The sequence below is a fragment of the Aegilops tauschii genome, chromosome 1 (genome assembly GCF_002575655.3).
Source record: "Aegilops tauschii subsp. strangulata cultivar AL8/78 chromosome 1, Aet v6.0, whole genome shotgun sequence".
NCBI lineage: Eukaryota > Viridiplantae > Streptophyta > Magnoliopsida > Poales > Poaceae > Aegilops > Aegilops tauschii.
Window position 1 is genome coordinate 297134127 of NC_053035.3, and position 15911 is coordinate 297150037.

Consider the following 15911-nt stretch of genomic DNA (forward strand, 5'->3'; position numbering starts at 1 on the left):
CTGCGGTTTTCGGCCCGGGCGTGGTTATGCTTGTCGCGCCCGGCTAGATAGCCGTCCTCGCGCGTCGGGGCATGTCCCCTCGATCCGTAGATCGATCTGATCTGACCTGCTCTATTTTCCAAGTCCTGCCATAGGTCATACGTATATCCCCGAGCTGTTGCGTCTCTATTTTTACGGCGAGATAGTATGGGCTGGTGTTCGGCTTGAGTTGTCGTTCTGTCACGACCACGTGGTGGTCGGTCGTCCGCATTACGCGCTGATGGTACGGGCTCCAGCGCCTCGTTGTCGAATTGAGGTAGCAGCTTACGCATCGGGTAACTCTTGGTTGGGCGCGCGAGGCCGTATTCCTCGGCTGCCAGGACATTAGTCCATCTGTCGTTGAGCAGATCTTGATCAGCTTGAAGCTGCTGCTGCTTCTTTTTCAGGCTCCTTATAGTGGCTATTAGCCGATGCTTAAAGCGCTCCTGCTCGAGGGGTTCCTCAGGCACGATGAAATCTTCGTCGCCGAGGCTCACCTCATCCTCGGAGAGTGGAAGATAATTACTGTCCTCCGAGTCTTCGTTTACAGCCTGTTCATCAGGGCCAATTTGCCCGTCTTCCCGATCGTCCTGTTCGGAGGTTGGCTCGACGGGGTCTTCTTGGTCTTCGGCGTCATCCGAAGTATTGTTGTCTCCGGTGCCGGTATTGCTGTCTTTTCCACGACGTGATTTAGAGCGGCGCCGCTGACGTCGGCGCTTTGGTTGTGTCTCAGGAGGTTCATCCTCAACTGGATTGTTCTCGTTATCGCCGTTACCCTCTTTGGGTGTATCCACCATGTATACGTCATACGAAGAGGTGGCCGTCTAGCGCCCGGTAAACGGTGGGTTTTGGGCCTGTTCTTCTCCGGCATCGTCGTCCATACCGTCGATGTCTTTGGATCCGTAATCAAGCATGTCGGTTAAGTCCTCGACAGTGGCTATGAAGTGGGTGGTGGGTGGGACGTAAAATTCCCCGCTCTCAACCCCTAATTCGGGTTGGGCGTAGTTCGGACGTTGCTCCTTTGTAATGATGAGGGATCGCATTAAGTCCAGAGCCTCGCTTAAAGGCGAGGTTTGGCCTGGGGGAGGAAAGTCCGTGGAGTACGGTGGGAAGGAAACCCCTTGGCCGAGCTCATACGATGCTGACTCCGAGGGTTCGGGGCCAGTGTTCGGAGAAGAGTCCGGCTTGATGAAGATTGCCGGTGATACTACTTCCCCCGGTTCTCCCATACTAGGCTCAATAGCCGCAGAGAGTCCGGCGGGCTAGGAAATCCCGTCTTCGGACCTGGTGACGCGCTCCGGATCTAAGGCCAGAGCGGAGGTTGGGGTCGCGAACCCTTGGAAGATCAAGTCTCCTCGGATATCAGCGACATAATCCAGATTTCCAAAACTAATCTGATGACGTGGGGCGTAGCTGTCGATCTGCTCTAGGTGGCCAATCGAGTTGACCCGCAGTGCGAAGCCGCCGAACACAAAGATCTGGCCAGGGAGGAAGACCTCCCTCAGGGCAGCATTGTTGTAGATGACTGGTGGAGCCATCGAACCTTCTGTCGACGGCACAGTGGAACTCTCAATGAAAGCACCAATGTCGGTGTCGAAACCGGCAGATCTCGGGTAGGGGGTCCCGAACTGTGTGTCTGATGATCGAAGGTAACAGAAGGCAGGGACACGATATTTTACCCAGGTTCGGGCCCTCTTGATGGAGGTAATACCCTACTTTCTGCTTGATTATCTTGGATGAATATGGGGGTTACAAGAGTTGATCTACCTCGAGATCGTAATGGCTAAACCCTAGAAGTCTAGCCTGTATGATTATGATTGTGTTGCCCTCTACGGACTAAACCCTCCGGTTTATATAGACACCGGAGGGACCTAGGGTTGTACATAGTCGGTTTACAGAGGAAGGAATCTTCATATCCGAACGCCAAGCTTGCCTTCCACGCCAAGGAGAGTCCCATCCGGACACGTGAAAAGTCTCATGTCTTGTATCTTCATGGCCCATTAGTCCGGCCCACGTCACATAGCCCGGACGCCCGAGGACCCCTTAATCCAGGACTCCCTTAGTAACCACTTCACTCGGGAGAGACGCGGACACGAGAGAGGGTTTTGGGTGGGTCCGGGGTGGCAGACGCGTATGTGGCAGCGGTCCGGACGGGCGCAAAGCCCCCTTGGTCTATGTCTGGTTTGTGGGATAGGCGCCCGCCACCCCGGACGCACGCAAAGCCCCCTTGGTCTGTGTCTGGGTTGCGGGGTTTCCAGACATCCGAACTACTCCGCGGATCGATGGGGTACCATGTTGGATGGCAAACTGCGCCCAGATAGCTACGTGTGGATGTATGAGAACGTTTTGAGGGTCCTTGTTGAAGACGCCCTTAAACCTTGTCTTTTTTTCCTAATATTGTTTTCTCTCAAAAAAAATGCACGTGTTCGGTCCAGAAAACTGAAACTCTTAGCGCTGGCAGAATCTTGCAAGAATCACATTCAACTAGCAATTATTTCCGTGAGTTCGATACTTAGGGTTACTTAGGGGAAAAGACAAATGTATTAGTTACATCCGAAATCAGATCAAAGGTAATCATCTTTTTTTTTTTATGACATTGTCGGGGAAACATCTTTGCTACCCTAGATAGGTGCCTAGAATTTTTGTTTTATTTTTTTACTTTGTTTCGTATTTTGATCCGTACTGCCACGCTGCCTATACATATTTAGAAGTGTACAAGCATTTAAAAATGGTTCATTCCAATTTTGAAAGTGGTCACACATTTTTTGTAAAAAAAAGAAGAAACCAAAACAAAATAGTAATAATAAATAATAAAAAAGAAAAACAAGTAGAAAAACACGACACAGGAAGGAAGCAGAGCGCTGTACACCCAACCGGGGAAGGGAAACCCCAGGCGGTCCAAAAAGAGGAACTGGCGTATGACCTAGATCGAACGGCTTGGGCTTCTCTGCGCCTACACAACCCTCCCTCCGACGCTGTCTTCTGCTTCGTCCAGCATAACCCCCAAAACCACCTCACCCGAGAGAACAGGCGGCGGCGGCGGCATCGGGCGAGATGATCAAGAGGCGCTTCTTCAGGCAAGACCACGGCGACAATAGCGCCTCCTCGTCATCCTCCTCGTCGGGGTCAGATTCGGACCGTGACCCCGCGGAAGAAGAGGTCTCGGAGGAGGAAGTAGAAGGGGAGCAAGAACAAGTAAAAGAAGAAGAAGATGATGATGAAGCGGAGGTGGAGTCGGGGGAAGAACAGGAAAAGGAAGTAGAGGAGCAGGCCGAAGATGAGGGTGAGCTCTTCTTTGTTACTACTATCTATTATTGGTGCCATTTACATGCGCTGTTCAGGTCATTCTCCATGCGTCATGCGTAGCCGATTTGTTTGTACTAGTGAATATGCTCACTTTGATTCCATGGATATATTCGACCTGCACTATTGCTTCATATACTGAGTATGCAACTCTTAGAGGGTGATGTCATATTAAAACCATCGGAGTAGAGTAATCATCATTTGCTGTTGTTAATTTGCTCTGTCCGGCCAAAGCCTCAGTATCTGTTTAATATTCTTGCATGGTATATCTGCTGCACGTAGTTGGTTTTGATGGTTCACGAATCACTATAATACATTAATGTGCAAATATTGTAATGTGTTCTTTTTTCTCATTGGTTGCTCCTGTCTATCAGGTTCTGGATACCAAAGTGAGGACAGCTCTGGACATCATGTTGATAGTCCTTGTGCAGGTATTCTTTGTTTCGCTTTCATGCCCCCTTCAATTTGGATTAGGAGAGATTGCATTTTTTGATGGAAAGGAGGTTCAAAGAAAGCTGTCATCTGGGCTAAATTACGCTCTCTCTTGTAGTGAAGTGGCTAACACTGTCTGTGATTACATACCTGGACACTTCTGTCTTCCATATTATATTCTGTTGTACGAGATGTTTGGAGTTAATTACTGTCGTGGTCCGTAGCATCGCCCTTTTTCTTGCCTTCCCAGATGTTTCACCAGCTTGTTTAGTGTCATTGAGGCTTGAGGGACCTTTTGTTTTTGAACTTAGGAATACTAGCCTTTTAATGTCATCTCACAGAACTACATTCATGCTAAGAGAAGTGCAATTGTCTTCCTATACTGCCTTCACCTTATTGTTTGGCAACTAAGAACTGCTCTGTGTTACCTTAGGATGTTACCAATGGGATCTAAGTTTACTAGTCAATGACCGTAGGGTGTGGAATTTGGTCTCAGTATACTGTGGTGGGGTATTGGAGGATTGAACATAGAGTTAGACAACCTCAATGTGAAGTATCATTACCTAAACATACCATGTAATGTTTCAATATGAGCATGATCGAACTCTCTGCAAGCAACTTTAATTAGTAACTATAGGTTTACTTTCAGATGAGAACAGCAGTCTGGTGTATGAACAATACCAAGCAATCAGTTTGCCTGTTAAGAAAGCATCAAGTGGCGATGCTGATTCTGCCAAAGGTGCTGTTAACAAGGATGACACTGTTGAGGTCGATTTCAATAACTACATTCTGAAGTGCAAATCTGTGTATAAGTGCAAGCTTTGTCCCAGAATCATGTGCTTAAGTGAGGAGATGGTCAGGGTACATCTTGAATCAAAGGTATGTAATTCAGAAGAAAGCTACTATAATGTTTCCCACCTGTTAGACGTCAACTGAAGAAGGCTTGCTGTTGTACATATAAGACAATGATAAGAGTTGCCTCTCTTTGTTGAAAATTGATAAGAGTTACTTGCTGTCACTTGTGAATGCTACTGTTGCCACATTTGTTCATTTTATTTTGTCTATTTTAGAGACATGCTCGATCAAAGAAACTACTGGGAGAAGGTAGGCTTAAGATGGTGCTCAACAGTGATGGTGAGCTGGAGGAAGAGGCAGAGACACATGCTGAACGACATGCCCGAACTATAGCTCTTGCCCAGGTGTTGGCACTGGTTGAAATTACTGGTTTCGTGCGACAGAAATGTTTTCTAAATCTGGATTTGTATTTCATATGGAATTTAATCTGTTTATACCTGCTAAATGTTCAGCAAGTACAAAAGCCCAAGAAGGATTCAGGCAGGCAGCGACAAAATCGGAGAAGACAGAAGGTATGGGATCACATCCTCCATAGTTGTATTAGCATCTAGGCACAATACACATCGAAGGCTTTTAGGCACCATATTAAAAGGCAGACTGGACTGCGCTGAAATGATCTCCAGCAGCATGTCATCATGGAGGTTACAGAATAATCCGTTTTTTTTGGCGAACGGATAATCTGATATTCATTTTTTTGAGAAACCACAATAGTCCAATTTTGTTTGTCCTGTATTGGTCTTAGTTCTTGAAGTTGCTTGGTGCTTCGGCACCCAGTATCCTGACATTCTTTGCACTGGTTGTTTCTTACAGAGGTCGCAGAATCGTCTCAAGGACAAAGATCAGAGACACAACTCTGGAACGGAAGGTGCAAGGCCGAACAATGGAACTACTGATAAGAAAATGCCGAATCTTGAAACTGCTGCTAAGAAAATGCCGAATCTTGAAACTGCTGCTAAGAAAAGGCGCAAGACTGAAAAATAAGTGGGTGCTGCATAAATATTTCTTGCGCGTTATTTCTTCCTATGTTGTTGTAATTTTTAGGAGCTTTCTGTGGTTTTACTGTTTCTCTTTTGCCTTCCTTTTTTATCCAAGTGTAGTTCATGAAAGCTGAGAGATTAAATTGAAAGGAAAGGCGACAACTAGAAAGTGGACATCTAATCGTGCATGCAACATGTTTGCTACTCCCGAGTAATTTGTAGGGTTTTGACACGGTTGAAGTTTCACCCTCGTATCCTCCTCACGATTTTTGTGTTGCTTTGGTTCTTCATGCCTGCTTTTGGTCTTCGTGTTGCAGTTATTTGTTGGGGGAAGGCATTCTCGGCATGAGCTTACATGCTCATGGTTGAATAGAAAACAGAACTACTTAGTTCTTTTTTTTATTACGGAAAACATGTTTATGTCTTCTAAATGTGTGCAAAATTTTGTGAAGAGTGGAATATATTTTGAGCTTTGGAGTTCTCGTTAGGAGACTTTAGGGTCAGTGGTATAACAACAACACCCCTGACCCCCAACCACTGGTTCGGGTGCATGGGTGTCCAAAGTGGGGAACCCCTCATTGAAGCCTTCACGTATGGTGAATGGCCAACCAAGCTTCATAGATGTGGGCAAAGAATAACGAGAGCATGTTGATGATACTTGACACCGTCGGTAGTACTGATAGGGCGTGGGCGAGTCCGGAAGTACCAGAGGGGATAGCATAGCGAGAGCATGTTGATGTTGATGATACTTGGTACTGATAGGGTGTGGGCGAGTCCGGTAGTACCAGAGGGGATAGCATATGAGGTGGATGAATGGAGATTGTTCTGTCTCTACTATCCTGTAGATCCCGCCTTATAAAGTGGGACAAGACCTAATCGACTAACCAACATAGAGCACTAGAGTAGCCCTAATTTGTATGTAAAGATAGATTTTTTGGAAGGCACGCTTCACGCTGGAAGAGCGGCCCGGGCTATGCCTCGGCATGTTGTGCCTTGAGGCCGACCTGGTGACCGACTTCTTAGTTAACAGGCCGCCCCTGCTACTATGTATCGTCAGTAGCTTCTGAGCTTGTCCGGAATTTGACCGCGCACCCTCTCTGCATCGCCCAGGGCAAAATCTTGACGGGCTTCTTTTTCTCTTTTTGCTAGATGAGTAGATAAAGCGGCTTCATCTTAATTTGGCTTCTCTAACAGCTTGAGGACCGAAAATCGATGGGTTAGCTAGAGTCCGGTTTCTTATTAAACTGAACGATCTTCCGACTTGCAAGCATTCTGATTTCCCTTCTGACGAGGACGATGACCTGTAAGATTCCCTTGTGGACATGCCGCGAAGCTTTGTGGGTGGCGTGACATCATCTCTCGTAGCTAGGCCTGACCGTCAGGTCAAAAGAGATACGTCGTATCTACCCGGATGAAACGGGTCTGGCCCCACGCGGGATCAAGGTGTCCCAGGGCTTCACGATGGTCATATCCCAACATTGTCGTCGTAAGTCGTAAGTGCAGGAGAACAACCAAATGCTATCGATTTAGTTCCCTTTTGGCTATGATGGCGCCTTGATCTTTGCGCCTGCAACACGCGTAGTGGGCGACTCTATCGATGTGGTAGGCATGTGCCACCATGACCAGCCCGTCGCTTGGGCGTCCTGAGTGGCTATAAAGGGGAGGTCACAACCAACGCATGCATTCCACATTTGGTTGCTCGTCTTCTATCTTCTCCTTCTTTCCCGTGAACCTTCCCACCATTGTTGCTAGCTCTTGAGTTGCTTCGTTCCCTCTTATTCCGCTGCAACCAACCCAAATCCATTCAATGGTGTGTAGTGAGGGGTCATAGACGTGACAACAGGGGCAGAAGCGGCGCGGGCCGAGGAAGCGATGGCAGAGCAGCGTTGCTGGCAAGGCCAAAAAGGAGGGTGTTGCCAATAGTACGGAAGGGAAGTGGCTCTCCTCCTCCACCAAGTGTAAGCACCTGAGGGATCTTGTGGCAAAGGGATTCTTGTCGAGGAAGGATGTGTTTCCTTGGTCGCCAGCGAAGAAAGGTCAGGCCGAGGGCCAGTATCGCGTGATCCACACTATGTTCGTGTGCAGAGGGCTCTTCCTTTCACTGCACAACTTTGAGCACGTCCTTCTTCACTTCTACGAGTGCCAGCTGCACCACATCTCGCCCAATGTGGTTCTCTAGATACCCAATTTCATCACAGTGAATGATTCCTTGGGATGGGGCCACATTTCAAGTTGTGGCGGTACTCCTTCCATGTTAAATTCAAGAAGAACGACAAAGCTGTCTGTGATTTAACTGTGGCCTCATATGCTCTAATTTTGAAAGTAATTTAACTGTGTGCTTGCTTTTGATACCGCCGAAATCACTCGACCATTGGACCTTGTATGGTCTAGGATGGCGCTTCTTTGGAAGATGCAACTTGGATCACAGTTCTTCACTTGCCAAATTCTAGTAGCTTCCTCCATCGATTATGACTTTGATGGATCTTCCATGAATGCTCGCTTTGTGTGGATGATATGACCATGTTGGTCATCATCATTGTGTTGAAGTGTCATGATTTTTGAGATAACGAGATTAGGGTTCCTATCAGTGTAACAAAACACTTGATTATGTTTGTCTTGATTGAGATTGCGATGACGAGCAACTTATTGCAAAGCTTCCATTGATCCACTCAAAGACTCATACCAGGGCACTCAAATGACTTGCGACCAGGGCGTTTGCAAGTGAATCATTCAATCTTGATTGTCTTGTCGTTTGAGTCCCTTGGAATATTGGTAATTGGTATAGTTATCGGTGCCTTGAGCTTGAATGACCACCACTAGAGGGTAGCTTGAGTATAAGGCATCGCACTTGAGGGAGCTTGAGTGTTGGTGTCTAAGGTTGAAAGTGCAACTAATCCCCGGGTGGTTTTGGTAATTCATAACAACATATAGCTCATTGAACTAATATCCTTTCAAGTCTAATATTTCAGAAAGTTTAATGAATGGCATGGCATGAACTAGAGATGTGGACCCCTCAAAATGCTAAGTACACATATTGGCAAAATCTCAAGACTCTTCATTTCTATTTTAGTGATCCACGATCACATTGAGTCCATAGGAAAGCCAATACTATTAAAAGAGAATGAGGTGTTGCTTAATGGCTTTCTTCCTCAAATGCTTAGTGATATTGCTCCAAATACCTCAACCACTTTCTCATTCCAAATATGTCAAAACCCTAAACTCCAACTCGGCCCCACCGATTCTCTCTCTCCGGCGCCACCGAGTTCATATGACATAGCCATAGCCAGAAACCCTAACAGTTCGGTCACACCGGTATGGATCTCGGTCTCACCGAGATGGCCTTGCGAACGCTCTATGACTTGTTGCATTCATTTTGGTCTCACGAGTTATGCAATTGGTCTCACCGAGTTGGCTTGCCATTCTCTCTGTTGCCTTATTGCTTCACTTCGGTCTCACCGAGTTGATGCAATCGGTGCCACCGAGTTGATGTTTGCCCTAAGCCCTAGCACATCGGTCCCACCGAGTTGTTCCAGTCAGTCCCACCGAGATTCCCAACGTTCACATTTTGAACTAAGTCGGTCTCACCGAGTTCTTCTATTCGGTCTGACCAAGTTGGGTCAAATGTGTGTAACGATTGGATTTTGTGTGGAGGCTATATATACCCCTCCACCCCTTCTCCATATGTGAGAGAGCCATCAGAACGTGCCTACATTTCCAGCATACATTTTCTGAGAGAAAACCACCTACTCATGTGTTGAGATCAAGATATACCAATCCTACCACAAGAATCTTGATTTCTAGCCTTCCCCATGTTGCTTTCCACTCAAATCATCTTTCCGCCATATCCAAATCTGTGAGAGAGAGTTGAGTGTTGGGGAGACTATCATTTGAAGCACAAGAGCAAGGAGTTCATCATCAACACAACATCCATTACCTTTTGGAGAGTAGTGTCTCCTAGATTGGTTAGGTGCCGCTTGGGAGCCTCCGTCAAGGTTGTGGAGTTGAACCAATACGTTTGTAAGGGCAAGGAGATCGCCTGTGAAGATCTACCCGAGTGAGGCAAGTCCTTCGTGAGCGATGGCCATGGTGGGATAGACAAGGTTGCTTCTTCGTGGACCCTTCGTGGGTGGAGCCCTCCGTGGACTCGCGCAACCGTTACCCTTCGTGGGTTGAAGTCTCCATCAACGTGGATGTACAATAGCACCACCTATCGGAACCACGCCAAAAATCTTCGTTTCATCATTACGTTTGCACTCTCCAAATCATTCCCTTTACCTTAATATGCAATGTCTTACTTTTCGCTACTACACTCTTAGAATTGCATGTGTAGGTTGATTGCTTGACTTGTGCTAGTTGCTAAAATCTGCCCACAACTAAAATTGGGAAAATTTTCTATTTTTATTTGGTCAAGTAGTCTAATCACCCCCCTCTAGACCTACTTTTGATCATACAAGTGGTATCAGAGCTTTGGTCTCCATTTGCCTTGGTTTCCATAGCTTTGGTGATCATAGCCTTGGTTTCACAACCTAGGAGAGTATGGCGTCTAGCGAGGGAAATTACCACCGTAGAGGTCCTTACTTTGATGGTACTAATTTTGCTAGTTGGAAGCATAAGATGAAAATTCATATTCTTGGTCATAACCCCGACGTTTGGGCTATTGTGCGGATTGGCTTGCAAGGTGATTTCTTCGAGGATGGAAAAGAACCGGATCGTGAAGCGTCCGCGAAAGAAATGAAGATGTTGCAATACAACGCTCAAGCTTGCGATATTCTCTTTAATGGATCGTGCCTCGAAGAATTCAACAAAATCAGCTGCCTTGAGAATGCAAAGGAAATTTGGGATACTTATGTTGACATGCACGAAGGTACCGAGTCCATCAAGGAATCCAAATTGGATGTGCTTCAAAGTCAACTTGTCAAGTTCAAGATGAAGGATGGTGAAAGAGTCGTCGAGATGTACTCATCACAAATGAGATTGCCGGTTTGGGAAGCAAATAGATGACCGACAAATTCATCATCAAGAAGATCCTAAGAGCCTTGGATGGAAAATATGATACCGTGTGCACCTTGATCCAAATGATGCCCAATTACAAAGATCTCAAGCCCACGGAAGTCATTGGTAGAATTGTTGCTCATGAGATGTCACTCAAGGATAAGGAAGAGCTCCACAACAAGTCAAGTGGTGCTTACAAAGCTTCAAGTGATGCTCCTACAACATCAAGTGAGAAGCAAGTCTCCAATGAAGAATTGAGCTTAATGGTGAAGAACTTCAACAAGTTCTACAAGAATAGAAGCAAAGAGAGAAGCTCCAAGTCAAGATCCTACAATGACAAAATATCTTCTAGTCGCGATCATAATTGCTACAATTGTGGAAGACCCGGACACTACTCCAATGAGTGTACGACTCCCTACAAGAAAAGAGAAGATTCACCAAAAAGGAGAAGTGGAAGAGATGAATCACCTCCAAGAGAGAGAAGGAGTAGAGATGATCGTTATGAATGAAGACCTTCTCGTAGAAGCAAGGATTTGGAAAGGAAGGACAAGTCATCAAAGAGCTACACAATATGAAGACATCAAGCTCACGTTGGTGAGTGGGTATCCGGTTCCGACTCCGACCAATACTCCGAGAGAAGCTATCACTCCGACTCCGAATATACTCAAGATGAAGGTGTTGTCGGTCTTGCACTTGTGTCATCCAACTTCTACGACATATTTGACTCACCAAATGAAGGAATTGGAAGATGCTTCATGGCTAAAGGCCCTAAGGTATCACACCCCGAGTATGTTGATTTCAATAGTGATGAAGATGATTTGCTAGGTGATGATGATTTACTTGCTGACAACACTAGTGATGAAAACTATGATGAACTTGCTAGTAATCATGCTTATCAAGATGAAATGAATGACAATGATAAGAAGGAGATTGAGCATCTAACTAAAGAACTAAACACTCTTAAGTTAGCTCATGAATCAAGTCTAGAGGATCATAGAGAGCTCCAAAGGACTCATGAGAAGCTACGCTTCGAAAAGCTAAATTTAGAGCAAGAGCATGAGTTCCTAAAAGCTAGCAATGATGATCTTTGAAATAAGAGTTCTTCTTATCTTGCCAAACGTCTCCTCTTGTCTACTTATGTTCCATAAGTAAAATCTAGCAATAAGAGCAAGAAAGGTTCCTCCTCTAGTAGTAACAATAACCATGTTAAATCCAATATTGTTGCTTCTAGTAGTTCTCTTGATTCCACTAATGATTCTCTTAGCCAAGTTACACTTGAGAAAGAAAATAGATTATTGAAGGGAATTATAGAGAAATGTGTTTACAAGAGCCTTGCCAGAAGTAAGCAATTTGAGGAAATTATACGCAAGCAAGGCACAGCAAGAATCAAAGGTGTTGGTTTTGAACGGAAGTTCAATGCCAATGGAGTTGAGTGGGAAGAAGATCAATACCCCAAGATGAAGTTTGTTCCTCAACAAGAGAAGTATGACCCCACTTCTTTCAAGGGAACACAAGCTCAAGATGATCTTCCACCACAAGACCACAAGCTAAAAGGAAAGGACAAGCTTCAAGAAGAGATTGACTCATTTGAAGAAGCTCCTAAGTCCATGGTCAAGTGGGTTCCCAAGACTACGTCAAGTTCCACTTCATCAAGTACGACTGCAACTCCAAGGATTCCCATCAAGTTGATGTGGATCCCAAAGAACAAGAACTAGAGCATTCTTGAGGGTGACTCCGCCAACATACTTCACTCATATTCATTTTGGCAAGAACATGTGCAATCAACTTTCATATCTTGCACTAGTTCATGGAGTCACAAACCCTCTTATTGGTAAGACAAGGGACAATGTAACCTAATGCTTTCATGGACATCATCTTATGTGTGTTTCAATCTATGTCTATGATATCCTTGCATGTTCCTTGTGGGACTGACCCATGTAGGTATTGAAAGTGCAACACTCCAATGGATTGCTCCAAAAGATCTACATCAACATTGAGCATCCACATCTTCAACATCTAAATGAAGGCATCATCGACAAAACCCAAGGTTAGTTCATCCTTCTTAGGGGGGATATCACATCTAGGGGGAGCTTTGCTCTAAAAATTGAGCTAAAGCAACTCTAATGGTGTGAACACAACAATGCTTTATGTACAAAGTGGTAACCCCACTTGTGCTTGAACGATGAGTATGACCTACGATCAAATGTTCTCATTTGACTCCTCAGTCAATATACTCATATATAGATGACCTAGTCATCGCCAATTGCTTGATAGATGCTAGAGTGTATGTGCATGCTTTATTTGTCACATGTTTCATTTTGCTATTTTATTGTGTGAGTATGTTTGTTGCATAATTTTCTCCATTCAAGGACATCCATTTGTAGTTTTGATTTTTTGGTTTTTATTGCCCAAATGGATGGACAATAATGCCTAAGTACCCCCTCTAGCTATCTTTGCCTTTTGTCTTCTCAAATTCTATTCATGCTACATCACAACATTTGAACAAGTCTTTTTCGGACCCCCGGGGGAGGAGCACTCGAAGCCACCGATCCGTCAAGGGCTGACTTCCAAAACCTTCTAGTGAATTTCGGGCAGACCAACTCACTCATATTCGGTCCCACCGAAACCACTAGATTGATCTAGGTTTTCACCTCGGTGCCTGTCGGTGTACAAAAGTAGGGGCTATCCTTTTGTACCCCTTTACTTGTGCACGGGCAGTCAGAGCCGCACCTGCGGCCACACTAAGTAGGGCAGAGGAGGGAAGAAAAACCACAAGACAACCAGAGCAGCGCCAAGACCAGAGACACAAAGAGCAAGAGGGCGAGGTGGACTCTCCCGGCAAGATTCTTGCCGGGGCGGCCTCTGCAGCCCCGGCAAGAGCCTTGCCGGGGCAACTTGCCCAACGCCATCAAAGCGCGCCACCCTTGAGCCCAAGGGTTCCAACACCCTCAACCACATTGGAACCAAGGTTCGGGAGGCACCTCCATGGTGACATGCAGATCTTTGTGAAGATCATAAGCACACAAGATCAGATGAGGACCAGAAGACGACGATCCTCGGCAAGATCCTTGCCGAGGAAATCCACGAGACCCCCGGCAAGATCCTTGCCGGGGACGACTGCCGGGAACGGCCGCGATGCCACGGCAAGACCCTTGCCGAGGACACCTGCGGGGCCACTGCCAGGCCCATGTCTGCCAAGACTCCACCGCCGTTCCCATACAGCTGCTAGCTCAACCAGCTGGGTAGACACCTGCGTGGCGACGCGCGGCCTCCAGGCCAACTTAGCAAGCACCTGTGTGGTGGCATGCAGATCTTCGTGAAAACTCTGCCACCGCACAAGCCCAACAGCCAGCCAATGTGTCACTACAATTCCTCATCAGCTCGGACGCGCGTCGGAGCCAGGCGAGGCGGCGACAGCTGGGACGGGGTTCCTTGCCGTCCCCGATAAAGCAAGAAGGGCACGTCGGCAGCGCATTAAATGCGTTTGTCCGACGGTGCCAGAGGATAGACTTAACCACTGTATGCCTTTCCACCTCCTGTGTGCCACTGTGGCGACCCCTTTTGACTATAAAAGGAGGCCCAAGGCGTACTGGAGAAGGATTCGGATCTTTTGGACTACGCACGCACCACAGCCAGTTCGAGAGCTCAAGAACACTCAAATATACACCAAAGCAGGAGTAGGGTATTACGCATCTTTGCGGCCCGAACCTGGGTAAACGTTCTTTGTGCTGACTACCAGACCCGCTCTTTGCACAACTCCGCGCCCGCCAACCATAGAAGGGATCCCAGCAATTCCATAGGTGTCGTTTCCACCGACATCTTTGGCGCGCCAGGTAGGGGGCGCAGTTGTGAAAATACGGTCTAGCAGTTAGTTTAGCAGTTCTTCATCTCCATGGCTCCCAAGAAGAAGACGATCACGGCGATCGGTTCATCGGGAGCCGAACGGCCCATACCGGTGCGGGCGAGTGGTGGGGCGGTCGCGGACGGAAGCCGAGGTGCGGCCCGCGAACACCCACAACGCTCTGGCAGTCAAAGCCTGGGGAGCGGCGTCGTTCGTGCGCGAGACGACGGGCCGCACGCTGCCAAATCCAAAGACGGAGATGGGCCCCTCGCAGGCGGCGCGGGGCCTTCCAAAGGCGGCACGGAGACTTCCAAGACGCCTACGCCGGTGCCCACGACGCGCTCTTCCCAGGTTGTGCGCGACGAGCAGCGTCACCACGCTGGTGACCCCGGGCGCCGCCGTGGGAAGAGTCCCATGCCTCATTCGCGGGATGTAGAAGGCCAGCATCCATGCGGAGGCGCTGGCGAAAATGGCGCGCAGCCGCAAGGCCGTGATAGAGCTCCTTCTAACGTGGTTAGAAGTCGGAGCGCGTCACGGTCTACGCAGCCTTCCCCGCCACCCACGCCAGCAGAAGCTCTGGCGCGCGTGCAGTTGCTCCTCGACTTTCCTCCTACAGCGGAAAAGCTCGACGAGTGGAGAGCCACCATCCGGAGCCTCGTCGGCGTTGCCAACAAAGATGTGCCGTGACCAGCGGGGCCCTCAGGCCGGCGCTCCGTCGAGCCACCGCATGCCAGTGGTGGAAGGACAGGAGGTGCCGCGGCCACGGTGCACTCTCCTCCCCCACGCCAGCCACCGCGGGTGTCGGTCCGTCGTGATGACGCTTATGATAACATTTCCATAGCATCGTCCGACCCACAGACCCACCGCGATCAGTGCCAAGTTCTTCGGGAGCGAGCCCATGAAGACGCTCGAACCACCATCGAGCGCCGGCGCGAAGCACGCCAACAGTCAGATAGGCGGGCGGGGCCTACTATGGACCACCCAACACCGGGAGGCTCTGGCGGCCTACCCTACGAGGTGGGTTGCCCAGCCTTTACTCGTGAGCTGCGGCAGTTACAGTGGCCCTCCCACCGCACATTCAAGCCCGACGTTGGCGAGAAGTACAACGGCAAGACCCACCCGTCGGAGTTCCTCAGCATCTACACCATCGCGATGCAAGCTGCTGGAGCTCGCGACGACAAGGTGCTTGCCAATTACTTCCCATTGGCACTTAAACCCAATGTCATGTCATGGTTGATGCACTTGCCTGCGGATTCCATTTCTTCTTGGTCGGATTTGTGTCATAGTTCGTTGGCGCCTTCACTGGAGGCCACCAAGCTCATGGCCAAGCAAGCGATTTGCATATCATCCCCTAGAAGGAAGGTGAAAACCTGCACAAGTACATACAAAGATTCAGCCGGGTGCAGTACAACATCCCAGATGTTCATCCCGCCGCCGTGATCAGCGCATTCCATCAGAATGTGCGCAACCGCAAGATGCATGAAGAGCTGGCG

At 47.9% G+C, this 15911-nt stretch overlaps 1 protein-coding gene across 2 annotated transcripts; it reads left to right on the forward strand.

The window, feature by feature from the left end:
* The first annotated feature begins 2962 nt into the window (after window positions 1–2962).
* On the forward strand, window positions 2963–5800 carry LOC109734389 (uncharacterized). 2 transcript variants are annotated; one of them, XM_020293607.4, is made up of 6 exons: window positions 2963–3301; window positions 3696–3752; window positions 4403–4632; window positions 4824–4952; window positions 5061–5120; window positions 5419–5800. In XM_020293607.4, exons 1-6 carry the CDS (start codon window positions 3073–3075, stop codon window positions 5587–5589), a joined length of 876 nt encoding a protein of 291 aa, XP_020149196.1. In that variant the 5' UTR covers window positions 2963–3072; the 3' UTR covers window positions 5590–5800. The 2 variants fall into 2 exon arrangements, with proteins under 2 accessions (XP_020149196.1, XP_020149190.1); XM_020293601.4 differs by having other exon boundaries at window positions 2989–3301; window positions 4391–4632.
* Window positions 5801–15911: the final 10111 nt, after the last annotated feature.

Coding starts and splice junctions, on each gene's coding strand:
- LOC109734389 (XM_020293601.4), top strand. CDS start 3,073: ATGATCAAGAGGCGCTTCTTCAGGCAAGACCACGGCGACAATAGCGCC. Junction 4,633..4,823: donor GGGTACATCTTGAATCAAAG/GTATGTAATTCA, acceptor TGTCTATTTTAG/AGACATGCTCGATCAAAGAA. Junction 4,953..5,060: donor GAACTATAGCTCTTGCCCAG/GTGTTGGCACTG, acceptor CTAAATGTTCAG/CAAGTACAAAAGCCCAAGAA.